General features: G+C 42.4%; 1 protein-coding gene across 2 annotated transcripts; it reads left to right on the forward strand.

Annotated features, from left to right (window-relative positions):
* Positions 1 to 3,614: 3,614 nt before the first annotated feature.
* NOPCHAP1 (NOP protein chaperone 1) lies at positions 3,615 to 12,059 on the forward strand. Of its 2 annotated transcripts, XM_047066496.1 has the most exons (4): positions 3,615 to 3,738; positions 5,559 to 5,645; positions 7,865 to 8,001; positions 9,964 to 12,059. In XM_047066496.1, the coding sequence occupies exons 1-4, from the start codon at positions 3,627 to 3,629 to the stop codon at positions 10,180 to 10,182; spliced, it is 555 nt and encodes a 184-aa protein (XP_046922452.1). In that variant the 5' UTR covers positions 3,615 to 3,626; the 3' UTR covers positions 10,183 to 12,059. The 2 variants fall into 2 exon arrangements, with proteins under 2 accessions (XP_046922452.1, XP_046922453.1); XM_047066497.1 differs by lacking the exon at positions 5,559 to 5,645.
* The last annotated feature ends 1,250 nt before the right edge of the window (positions 12,060 to 13,309 follow it).

Genomic DNA, 13,309 nt, shown 5'->3' on the forward strand with positions numbered 1-13,309 from the left:
GGCGCCAGGACGCGGGCTGGAACTCATGAACTGGATGGAGATCATGACCTGAGCTGAAGTCGGATGCTTAACCGACTGAGCCACTCAGGTGTCCCTACACTGCATACATTTTGATATTTTCTGTGTTTATTTTAGTTCAGCTCAAAATATTTTATAATTTCTTTTCTGTTTTTTGTTTGACTCATGGGTTATTTAAAACTGAATTGTTTAATTTGCAAATATTTGGAGATTTTCCAGATAGGTTTTTGTTATTGTGATCTAGTTTGCTTTTGATAATCAAGATAAGATTTTTAGTTTTGTTGACATCAGAGAACAAACTTTGTATGATTTCAATCTTTATTTTTTAAATTTTTTAAAACATTTTATTTATTTTTTTGTGAGACAGAGAGACAGAGCATGGCAGGGGAGTGGCAGAGAGAGAAGGAGATACAGAATCTGAAGCAGGCTCCAGGCTCCCAGCTGTCAGCACAGAGCCCGACGTGGGGCTTGAACCCATGAACTGGGAGGTCATGACCTGAGCCGAATTAGGATGCTTAACTGACTGAGCCACCCAGGCACCCCTGTATGACTTCAATCTTTTAAATGTTTTGTGACTTGTTTTATGGTCTTGCATATGATCAATCTTATTGATTATTCTGTTGCCATTGAAACAATGTGTATTCTGCTGTTGCAAGGTCCCGTGTTCTGCACGTCAGTTAGGTTAAGCTGGATGATAATTTTGCTCAAGACTTCTTTATACTTACTGGTTTTGTGTATACTTTATTCTACCAACTATTGAGAGAGGAAGGTCAAAATCTCCAACAACAATAATAATATTGTCTATTTCTCCTTTTAGTTCTATTAGATTTTCCTTCTTATACTTCAAAGCTCGGTTATAAGATGCATTCACAATTATTGTGAATCATGATGAATTTATCCCCTCATCATTATGAAATGTCCCTCTTTATCCTTCGTGCATTAGTCTGCTCAGGTTGCTATGACAAAATACCACAATTAAACAAGACAAATTACTTTTCTCACAGTTCTGAAGGCTGGAAAATCCAAGATCAAGGTTCTACCAGGGTTGGTAGCTGATGAGAGCTCTTCCCTTGGGTTGCATAAGGCTGCCTTCTTACCATGCGTTCACAATGTGTGTGTACATGTGGAGAGAGAAAGAGTAGTACTCCGGTGTTTCTTATAAGGGCACTAATCCTATTGGATCAGGGCCCCACACTTACAACCTCATCTAATCATGATTACTTCCTCACAGTCCCCATTTCCAAATATAGCTACACTGGGGGGTTAGGGCTTCAGCCTAAGATTTGGGGAGGACACAAACATTCAGTCTACAGCACTTTGTCTTGAAACCCACTTTGTCTGATAGTAATGTGGCTACTCTGACTTGATTTTTGTTTCATATTTGCATGGTTTATCTTTTCCATCACTTGACCTTTAACCTATGTGTCTTTAGTTAAAGGGAATTTCTTGCTGACAGCATGCAGTAGGGTCTTGTTTAATCCAGTCCAACAATGTTTGCCTTTTAAATCTTAGACTAATTTACATCTAATCTAATTACTGAAATGGGTATAACTTAAGTTTATCATCTTCTCATTGGTTTTCTATTTGTCTCATCTGTTCTTTGCTCCTCTTTTCTTTTATCCTGTTTGGTTTTTTTGTTTTTTTGTTTTGGACTAATTGATTATATCTTACAGCTCAGTTTTTATCTCCACTATTGGCTGATTAGCTAGTCTACTTTTCACTTTTTTTAGGAGTTGCTCTAGTCTTTACAATATAAATCTTTAACTTATCACTATCAATCTTTAAATCCTATTAAAGTACTTCACATAAAGTATAAGATCCTTAATTTTAATGTTTATTATTTATTTATTCATCATTATTATTATTTTTTTAAGTAAACTCTACCCCCGAGGTGGCTCTTGAACTCATGACTCCACGATCAAGAGTCACATGTTCTTTTTTTTTTTTAATTTTTTTTCAACGTTTATTTATTTTTGGGACAGAGAGAGACAGAGCATGAACGGGGGAGGGGCAGAGAGAGAGGGAGACACAGAATCGGAAACAGGCTCCAGGCTCTGAGCCATCAGCCCAGAGCCCGACGCGGGATTGTGACCTGGCTGAAGTCGGACGCTTAACCGACTGCGCTACCCAGGCGCCCAAGAGTCACATGTTCTACCGACTGAGCCAGCCAGGTGCCCCTGAAATAGAAGATCCTTACAACAGATTTACTACCTCCACTTTCTGTGCCATTCTTGTCATATGTATTTTAGTTCTACATTTGTTATAAACCCTATAATATTTTTTAAAAATCTAAACAATGATCTTTTAGAGCTATTCAAGGTGAAAAAAATATGTTTTACATTTATTGTCATATTTTACAAAACGGCTTTTCTGGTTAACAACATCATTTCTAGGAGGGAGACTAAATTCTGCCAGTGCATCTTCTACTCTATCTGGGCTAAATATGAATGTCTTCTGTTTCTTTTTTTTTTTTAATTTTTTTAATGTTTATTTATTCTTGAGAGAGAGAGACAGACAGAGTGTGAGCTGGGGAAGAGACAGAGAAAGGGAGACACAGAATTCAAAGCAAGCTCCAGGCTCTGAGCTGCCAGCACAGAGCCCGACGCGGGGCTCCAACTCACAAGCAGTGAGATCACGACCTGAGTGAAAGTCTGATGCTTAACGGACTGAGTCACCCAGGCGCCCCTGAACGTCTTTATTTCCAAGTTATTGTTACAAAGAGCTCCATTAGTTTTATATAGCATTGTACCTATGGGCTGCTTCTGATCTCAGTCAACAATTCACAACAGAGATTTGAAGACATTTCTAAGGGCTAGAATACGGTTTTACAGGGGTGAACCATCAATCAATGAAACAATTCACAATTATTCATTTGTTCAACTTCTCTCCGTTCATTCACTAAACATGGATTAATCATTAACTATGTGCCTGACTCCAAGTGAGGCACTGGAAATATAAAGAAAGAAAGGTGCTGTCCTTCCCTGAATGATCTCCAGAGTAGATTTTAAATAGAAAGAGAGTGAAGTCAGCTTTTAAACTACATCAATCAGTGTTTTCAGTGCCTGCTGTCATTTCTCCCATAATTTTTTGTGCCCTACATTTTAGAATTTGGTTGTAATATAATGTTAAGTTGTTATTATGATAACAATAAGGGGGAGTTGCTCAACGAACAGTTTCAGCTTTGCAAGATGAAAAATTCTAGAGATCTTGTGCATAAACATGTAAATACAGGTAACACTTCTGAACTGTCCACTTAAATATGGTTAAGATGCTAAATTTTATGTTGCGTATGTGTTTTTTTTAACCACAATATAAAAATAAAAGAACGAGAAGGACAGCCCCATGGTGCGCTGTTGTCCGGATCGTTTGACTAAAATCAACTTTTGCCAGCTGTTTCATCCAGTGATGGGACCTCAGAAGCCCCAACCTTCCTTTTCCCACCACAGAAGTGGCCTCAGGGATCCGCCAGGGGTCGCCCTGGCCGCCGGCTGCCATAACCCCGCCCACCTCCTAGTTTCGTCCAATCGCGGCCTTGGCCCCGCCCCCTGCCCGAGCTTCTTTCCTGCATCCGGGTCTGGGTGGGCTGGCTCTCAAATCTAGCGAGGGGCATGGAGGTACGCGAGGAGTCCCAGTCTGGAGCTTCTCCCTCTTCACCCCGGGACTGCTCGGGGATCTCGGTGTCTAAGGAGCTGCTGACGGCGGGAAGCGGCGGCCGCTCAGGTGACGGGCGGGTGGCGTTGGCATGCAGTGCTCACGTGCGGCGGGGGGCGTGTGAGCCGGGGGGACAGGCTGACGGCCCCCTGCCCGAGCCCGACACCCCCGAAGGGACGCCCAGGGGTGGCCACAGGGCTTCTGCGTGACCGCCACGGCGCGGCTGGGGTTCGGAGGCCTCGGGGCGGCCACGCGGCCATGGGCCCAGCGAGGGTCTTAGGTTCTGCGGAGTAGTGGGCCCCCACCCTGCGGAGCGGCGCAGCAGGACACGTCCCCTAAGGGGGAGGGCTTGAGGAGGGCCTTAGGTCGGCTGTCCCGGGTCCCAGCAGCTGGCTAGTGGGGGGAGCAGGTGACTATTATGGATTAACCCCCGCACCCCCACCCCCTCTGTGTTCTCAGAACCACCCCTTAGTGCCTTGCCTCTGTCTCGTAGAGGGACACTTGGTTCCAGGAAAGCTACATAGGATTGCAGACACCGTAGTGGAGTTTAAAAGCATGGATTCGAATCCCAACTCCACGCGTGATTAGCTGTGAAACTATAGGAAAGTTTACATTCTGAACGCCCTAGTTTTCACATTTGGGAAATGGAGGTATTCTCAGTGAATATTAGCTTGAAGACATTCGGTGAGAACCCAGAGCATCCCAAAGTTATGATAAGAGCCAACGTTTATGTAGTGCTTGCTGTGACCCAGGAATTAATTAACTTATTTAATCCTCACAAAAGCCTTGTGCAGAAGGTTCTGTTATCTCTATTTTATAAACGTGAGAAACTGAGTCACCGTGTATCATACAGATAAGTAACTTGCTGGAGATCTAGTGGCTGGAAAGTGGCAAAATTAGGATTTGAATGCAGTCAGTCTAGCTCCAGACTGATGGGATTCTTTATGCTAATCCCATTGTTAGACCTAAAGTAGCAATCAAAGAATATTTGCTAAGCTCTGCTTTGGGGGTGAACAGGAGTTTTGTACTTAAGTGAAGAGGTTTTCCAGTTGCCGGAAACAGGGGGATCAAAGCCTTGAGTTTTGAAAAACTCAGGCCGTGTCCTCTGAACTCTGATGGGCTGAAGAGTTGTTTGATTTGGCAAGTAGTAGTGAGGGGGCCGAAAAAGTGTATGGGGGTGGTGGGGGGACAACAAAAGGTTTTCAAAGGGCTCATTTGTCTAGGTTGGATATTTTTTCTAAATTTTCTTTTAATGTTTATTTACTTTTGAGAGAGAGAGAGACAGCGCGTGAGTTGGGGAGGGCCAGAGAGAGGGAGACAGAATCCGAAGGAGGCTCCAGGCTGTGAGCTGTCAGCACAGAGCCCAACTCAGGGCTCAAACGCAGGAACCGTGAGGTCATGACCTGAGCTGAAGTCAGATGTTTAACCAATTGAACCACTCAGGCGCCCCTAGGTTGGACATGTTTAATGAAGGTCCACTAACAAGGCAGGTGTGCTTTATAAATAAAGGAATGCTCCAAGAGGTTAAATAATTTGCCCAATATAACCACTTCTGGCTCCAGTTAACTATTATTGTGTCTGTACTGCTTCCTCTGTCCCTTTGTTGCAGAAACTCATTTGTCACTGATGGAGTTCTGATCCGCACAGGTGCAGGTTAGTTTGCACTTAATGCTTAGCATCGGTGACACATACAGATGTATGAGACAGGCCTAAGGAAGGGCAGCTGGGTGTTTGTAAAGAGGTAAAATGTTGCAATGGAACTTGGAGAGCCTCTTTTTCTAAAAATGTCTTGGAGAATGTGGAATGTTCAAGACTTGAGAGTGGTCGTGACAAGTTCGCTGACGGGCTTCTATTTCCTTATGCTCTAGTAAATTCAGTGTTGCTTTCAGGTATATGGGACAGGTTACTCATCAATCCCAAGCCTAATTGCAGAAAAACTTCCACTCTTCAAACAGTTCGGATAGAGAGGAGTCCCTGTAAGTATCTTTCCCTCTCTTTCTTTTACCCCTTTCTCTCTCTAAAACTCTCTGTGATGTTAAATTTTGCCCATGTAAGCAGTAGAGGTCCACAGGGAACCCCAGCTATTGGACCCAAGCTCAAGTCGCCCTGGGACTGCTCAGGGGGTTTGGTGTCTAAACGAGTTGCTCACGGTGTATTCATTCCATCTGTAGACTTGCATTTGAGTCTTTTTTATGTTTTTCATTTCTTTCCTTGTGATTAATTGTGGGGCTTTGTATGTATATGGCCTGATTTCACCCTCTGACAGCCCTATTTTACAATTAAAGGCCATTTCTTTTTTCCCCTTTCTAAAAAAACAATTTTTTAAATGTTTATTTTTGAGAGACAGAGGGAGAGAGAGCATGAGCGGGGGAGGAGTAGAGAGAGAGAGAGGGAGACACAGAATCCAAATCAGGCTCCAGGCTCTGAGCTGTCAGCACAGAGCCCACTGTGGGCTCGAACCCACAAGCTGTGAGATCATGACCTGAGCTGAAGGCGGACACTTAACCGGCTGAGCCAGCCAGGCACTTCAATTCAAGGCCATTTCTTGACCTTTACTACCTTTTTCTTTTCATCTTCTGTACTCCAGACGTTTCAGTCATGTATTGTGTAGCTGTATCAGTGACTTAACAGGTTTTGAGAACTCATTATATGCACAGTTATGTGCTGGGCTTCTTTTGAAAGGTAACAACATTAGACATACCTTGCTTATTGATTCCCCTATACTTAGGATAATACAGTTATTACCCCTGTTTTGCAGATGAGTAAATTGAGGTTTTGTTTATTTATTTATTTTGAGAGAGAGAGAATGCTCGCGTGCATGCGTGGGGAAGGGGCAAAGAGAGAGGGACAGAATATCCTAAGCAGGCTCCACGCTGTCGGAACAGAGGCTGACTCGGGGCTCCATCCCATGAACTGTGAGATCATGACCTGAAATGAAATCAAGAATTGAACATTTAACCAGTTGAGCCACCCAGGCACTCCTAAATTGAGGTATTGAATGGTTCAATTAAAATTTTTTAGGACACTTGTGGCTGCAGATGACTAAACTCCAACTCCTGATTGCCTTAAGCCAAAAAATAAGTTATGTTGACCAATTTTATTGTGGGACAGGGAGCAGTGATTTCAAGTACCTCTGCACCCAGGTGCTCGCTGCCATCCGGGGTCTCCTGCTCTAACTCTTAGCTCTGCTTCCCTAGGTGTTGGCTAACTCTAGAACAGGCCCTTCCTCACCATGTGGCAAGTTGCCCAGTTTATCAGCAGCTCAACCACTCATTTACTGACTCAGAAAGAAGGGCTCTCTTTCTCCACAGTTCAGGCTGAAGTTCTAGGGTGATCTCTTATGGGCCTGGCTAGATCACAGTGTCACCGTCTATGGTATTGCACCAAAGCTTGGTGATTAATGTTGTGGAACATCTAGGCATGTATAGGGTAAGGCACAAGAGTGGCAAGGAATGACAGAGCTTAAAAGGAAGATCAGGATTATGTTATCAGAAACAAGGGGAACATGTTGGGTAGGTGGAGACAACCACTACTTAGTTAACATGCCGAAGGTAGTTCAGGTAGAAGGCGGAACTGGGACGCTGTGAATAACCTCGTCAGCCTGAATGCAAAGCCTCAGAGCCTGGCTCGTTTAACTATTAAGTCATACTTTCTCCTTATTCAGTGACTATTGGTTGAATGCCAGCGTTCTAGAAATGTGCAGTTCTGGGGATATATGAAAACACTAATAAACATTGAAAAATATTCGCTAACTTGTGTAGTCCTGCTGCTTTAAGGATTCAGAAAAAGGTTAGAGGTTTTTAAAATGGAAGAAATTTGAGTTTTTTTTAAGTTATAACTATTGTTGCTGTGATTACTTTAAAAATAAATTTTTTTTTCACATTTTATTTTTGAGAGACAGAGTGAGACAGAGCATGAGCAGGGGAGGGGCAGAGAGAGGGGGGAATCCCAGAATCCAATGCAGGCTCCAGGCTCCGAGCTGTCACCACAGAGCCTGATGCGGGGCTCGAACCCACAGACCAGGAGATCATAACCTGAGCCGAAGTCGGACGCCCAACAGAGCCAACTGAGCCAGCCAGGTGCCCCTGATTACTTTTCAAGTCAGAAGTGTTTTATAGGAAATTCTGGATTTTAAAATTTGAAGTGTGGCCAAAGACTAACATAAATATTGATACACTCTATTTTCTCTCCTTAGTATTGGACCAAGTACAGACCTTTCTCCCACAGATGGCTCAGGCAAATGAAAAGCTAAGAAAAGAAATGGCAGCCGCACCCCCTGGGCATTTCAATATTGAAGATATTGATGGGAGTCTTGGAAAAGTTATACAAATGGTAGCTATGCTTTGTTTTCATTTCATCAAGTATGAAATTTACCAGTATGCCCCGTCATCTACAAAAAAGAGGACTTTTCCATTTTAACTCCAAGTGTTATTTTCCTTCTTGCAAAGTCAGCTCATACTTCCAGCACTGCGTGGGAACTCGGTCATTTTATTATTAGGGATCTTACAGACCAGTAAGCTTCCCTGGGTGGAGCTTAGAAATTTAGTAATAGAGAATCATAAGAGGGCTTTTAAGGTCAAATATTACATTTGTTATCTTGAAGCATTAATTTACTAAGTGTCCTAGTGGATTTTTTTTCCCATCCAAGGCCTGAAAGAAGTAATCATAGCCTGATTGATAGGAAATGCAAAAATGAATGTGTTTAATGCAATAACTGATTACCTAAGCCACATGCAAAATCCTCTCCATTTAGATTCACATCTTATTTCTGCCCCGGAGTTCCCTTTATAACACTTGTGTCTGGACAGAGCCGACACCGTTGTTGATGATAATATCCCATTCGGCAGCAGCTCTGCTCAGCGCTGCTTCCAGAATATTTCCCAGAGCCAGCCACTCTGTGTGACGTCTGCTGCTGCCACCCTCGGTCCACGGAATCGTGGTCTCCACCCTGGACTATTGCAGTGACTTCTCAACAGGCTCCCCTGCTTCTGCCCTTTCTTCCCTAGAATCTGTTCTTCACACTGTCTGTGGCTCACTTTCCCATCACATTTCTGATGAATTCGGAGTCCTTCCAGGGCCCGTGTGAGCGGCCTCCAGCTCTCCATCTGACTTCCCTCCCTCCTGGCCCCCTCTTGCCTGCGCTCCCGTTCACGCTCCTTGCTCCAGGCCTGTTCCCTCTGTGTGGAAGGCTCTTGCCCACATTTCTGCAGCTTAACTCCCTCTACCTCTCATCAGTTGTCCCCTCAACAAGAGGCTTTTCCCGATGGCCCATGAGTACCTTATCCTATCCTACTTTACTTTTGTTCATTTTCACTGCTCCACACTGTGCTTTACATGTAGGTGTTCACTGTCTTTCTTTCCCAACTAGACCAGAGGTCAGCAGATATTTTGTGTAGGGACCAGCTAGTAAATACTTTTGCTTTGTGGACCGTACTGTCTCTTTGTGACTGCTCACTTCTGCCGCTTTAGCATGAAAGCAGCTGTAGACGATTATGTCACGAATAGGCAAATTTTATCAATGTTACTTACGGACACTGAAATTTGAATATCATATAATTTTTGTGTTTTATGAAATATTATTTTTTAATTTTTTTTCCCTACCACTGGGGGAAAAAAAAAACATTCTTAGCCCATGAGCTAAACAAAAACAGTTAGTGGGCTGGGTTTGGCCAACAGGCTATAACTTGCCAATCCCTGCTCAAAAACGTTAAGTTGCACAAAGGCAAGGATTTTGTTGCTGCTCTTGTGGAGTCTCTAGGACCTAGTGTGATGCCTGGCTCATGTTAGTATTTGTTAATATTTGTGGTTTTTTTGTTTTGTTGGGGGTTTATGTTGTTGTTTTCTAGAGGGCACGCATGCGTGTGTGCATGAGCTAGGGAAGGTCGGAAGGAGAGAGAGAGACTCTTAAGTAGGCTCCATGCCCAGTGCAGAGCCCAAGACGGGACTCGAGTCTATGACTGTGAGGTCATGACCCGAGCCAAAATCAAGAGTGAGGCAGGCACTTAACTGACTGAGCCACCCAGGCACCTCTATTAATATTTGTTGAACGCCTATTGTTGAATGTGTTCAGGGTATATAGAATCGGGTTGTGGGAGGATTTTTTAGACTTGTAGTAAATGTAAATCATTATGGTGGACTGTGGCAACTGAAAGAAGAAAAGTGCCATATTGCACTAAAAATATTTCTTGTCCTTTGTGCTTCAGTATTTGGGCCAAAAGTTGGTTCTCCCAGGGTTGTTATCACAACTTTAGGCAACTGCCCTGGAATAAATTTCTCACGTGGTGCTTTTGGCAGGATGTGGCCTTGTTTGAGATGAATCAGTCCGATTCCAAAGAAGAGGACGGTTCAGAAGAGAGTTCGCAAGACAGCTCAGAGGACAGCTCAGACTCTGAGGAAGATGACACCGCCTCTTCTGAAGTCACCACAGACAACTTTAAACTTCCTCATTCAGAAGACGGAAAAGGCAAGATCGAGGTTTTGGACAGCCCTGCCAGTAAAAAAAGGAAAGAGTAAAATAAATGACCTTGGGAGCAGGTGACATATGCCTGCTAATTCTGTGGAAAAAGAATGTGACTTGCTGGTTATTTTGCATTTCGGGTATCTGTGGTGCTTGTATGTGATATTAGATATTTTTTGTTTCTCAGAGAAACAGAAACTATCTTTTAAAGGCTGGAATAGTAGCATTTGGGGAATCTTCTAAGAGCAGACTGCATTTGATCTCATGCTAAAGAGATTCCCTTTAGAAAGCTTAGCTTTATGTATGGTGACAAGTGAATTTGCTGGCATTTTCTTTCTTCAGCAGACTTTGGAAATATCAAACTTATTTTAAAGTAAAAATACAAATCCTTTGTTTTTGTTTGAAATTTATTCTCTTGAATAACCCAATATAGGTTTTTTGGGATATTATAAAATCAGATTTATTTGTTACCATCACAGTGTGGGTTCAATAGGGGAGAATTTTTTTTTTTTTTTAGGAGAAAGACATTTTTTATAAAGATAAGAATTATTTATATTCAGCTGCCCTCAGGCATATCTACTTTCATTAAAAAAACAAAAAAAACAAAAAAAACACAAAAACCACAAAAGTCCTTTGCAGTTTGAGCTGGGAATCTGGTGCTGTGTGGTTTCATCATTGTTGGTGACTCTGCAGCCTGAACTCAGTGCAGGTAGAATGTACTGGTTGGAAAAATTCATGATTTTTTGTTTTTCCTTTTTTTCCATAGGCAAATTTTTTTGTTTGAGCTATTAAAACTATTCTACACAGTTGCCCACAGTTTAAAACCTGTCAGATGTAGAAAATAGGGGCATCACAGAAAAAACAGGGTATGGGTCACAAAGAGCTATAAGCTATATATACAACTAGTTTTCCCCCTTTCAAAGGTCAAAATGATCCTATGCTGGCATCGCCTTTCTGCCTCATCCTTGACCTTATTCAATCTCAGATCTCATGGGACTGGCTTTGCTCAGGATATAGGCCTGAGAATTTAAAGGACTGTCTCCAAGTGGGCTAAGCTGATGGCATTTGTGCCCTAGAGTTTTAGGTCTCTCTTTTAACTTTTAACTATTTGTTCCTACTCCTCACATCATTGTCTTGTAAATATTCTGAAGATGATTCTCAAGGTTCTTCCTGGTATTTCCCATTGGAAATTGGAACCAGCTCTTCTGGGCTGTGTCTCACTAAATGTACGAAGAGACGAACAGATCTGGAAATGAGACTCCTCAGCTAGAAAGGTTATTGTGCTATATTCTGTAGCACCAAACACAACAGTGATGGATTACTGGTGTAAATATTTAAAGATTGTCTCCTGCCGGCTAATATATTATGCTACATCGTGGAAAGAATTGCATTTGTCTGGTTCACTACTTAGCATGGTGCATGGTACAGAATAGGCATGAATAATGTTACCAAATCAGTGGATGGATGGGGGCCTATGGGAAATTACAAGCCATGGAAGGCTGCTCCTGGCAGGGGGATATGAACGTGTAACTTCACAGGAAATACAGCTTCACAACAGAAATATACCGAGTGATCAGTGAGAGACCAGTAAGTCTAGAAATACATGCTAGTGTGTAGAATGTGAATATTCCCTCCTGCCATGGCTGTCTCGTGTATTACAGTGAGCCTCCCTATACGGTAAGGGAAGTCAACTAAACTCAGGTCCTCTGGACATTCTCATGACATAGTAGAAAAAAGAAAACCATGAAAATTTAATTTATGGTAAAGATGTCATTTTAAGTGAGTGTAAACTGGGTGAATTATTTAGTGTACAATGTCAGAACCGGCTGTTTCAAAAAAGGTTAGATCTTAGCCTCACACTGTGTACTAAGATAAATTATATGTGGATTAAAGATTTGAATAGAAATAAAATTATAAGGGTTCCATACTAAAATATGGGTGATTATTTAATAGTGAAATAGTTTTTATTTCTTTTTTCAGGAAGCAGGGGTCAAAACCTTTTTGTTTCTGTTTTGTTTTTTCTTAAGCAGAACGTCAAAGTCTGAAATCACAAAGGAAAAGAGCAGAAAACTCATCCACATAAATACTAAAAACCAGGAGGTAGTAAAGAAATTTTAAAGGCAAGGGGCAAATTGGGGAAAATATTTGCAATATAAGAAAGAGTGAGCATCAATCTATAAAGGGCTCTTACAAAATAGAAAAAGGACTAATACCTTATAACAAAAAGGCCAAAGTACATAAAGAATTCACAGAAAAAAAGAATGTTTCAAGCCACATATCAAAAAACAAACACAGAGAAACCAGGATTGTATTCTTCACTTTCCAAATCAGCGGATGGGACAATAATAGGTAATAATACTTCCCGAGCCCTTTCTGTGTCACCCACCAGCGTGTTTCATACTCCAGTCACCACCACTCGAGTATATACAAAAACGTAATTGAGTTGCACGTTTAACATCTGTGCACTTGGCCGTATGCATGTTATCCCTTAATTAAAAAGCCGTTGTTTGTCAGCAGTTTGCCTTTCAGTCTATTGGAAAGTAAATCACTGTTGGGCTCTGGTTGGTCCGACCTGTGCTCTGTCTGCCAGAGGCTGGTGTGAGATGTGGCAGCCGTTCGGGCAGTGTTTCCATTGCTGCTAAGGCTGGTGAGATGGTCGCCCCGTGCTTGGAATACCATCCCTCTGTGGCTCTGGACAGTTAACAAATGTGAAAATCAGCTGTGATGGCCTTTGAAGCAGAAATTTCACTCTGAACGGATCTCCCACCTACTCTCGCCGTATTTTCATTGTCCATGAAATATGGTACTTCTAAGGAATGCCTGCCTTACAAAGTAGCTCGTATGGTTCCCGTATCCACTACTCTGGTAGGGAAAGACCGGAGAAGTTGGGTCTGATTTTCACTTGTATTTCCCTCAGTGCCTAGCATAGGGCCTTTCACTTGATTGAAATGTACAGTAAATGTTCATTAAACTACCCTTTTTCTCTTTCTGTAAGTAAAGTAATTCATCTATGCTTAAGATGAATAGCATCATGGTTCTCGATCCAGAAGAAACAACACAGGGTAAACAGGACTGGTGGATTTTCCAAAGAGTTTAATGCTGGAATTTTTGTGGTTGGCTCCCCCCACTGCCCGGTCGAGGGAAACCGTTGCCCGCGACTGGTTTGGGAATGAGCACGTGACA

Source organism: Lynx rufus, unplaced genomic scaffold (assembly GCF_022079265.1).
Source record: "Lynx rufus isolate CCGP_SWC_20201006 ecotype Redwood Valley unplaced genomic scaffold, mLynRuf1.p SCAF_7, whole genome shotgun sequence".
Taxonomy (NCBI): Eukaryota; Metazoa; Chordata; class Mammalia; order Carnivora; family Felidae; genus Lynx; species Lynx rufus.

Coding starts and splice junctions, on each gene's coding strand:
- NOPCHAP1 (XM_047066496.1), top strand. CDS start 3,627: ATGGAGGTACGCGAGGAGTCCCAGTCTGGAGCTTCTCCCTCTTCACCC. Junction 3,739..5,558: donor GGGAAGCGGCGGCCGCTCAG/GTGACGGGCGGG, acceptor TGTTGCTTTCAG/GTATATGGGACAGGTTACTC. Junction 8,002..9,963: donor TTGGAAAAGTTATACAAATG/GTAGCTATGCTT, acceptor TGCTTTTGGCAG/GATGTGGCCTTGTTTGAGAT.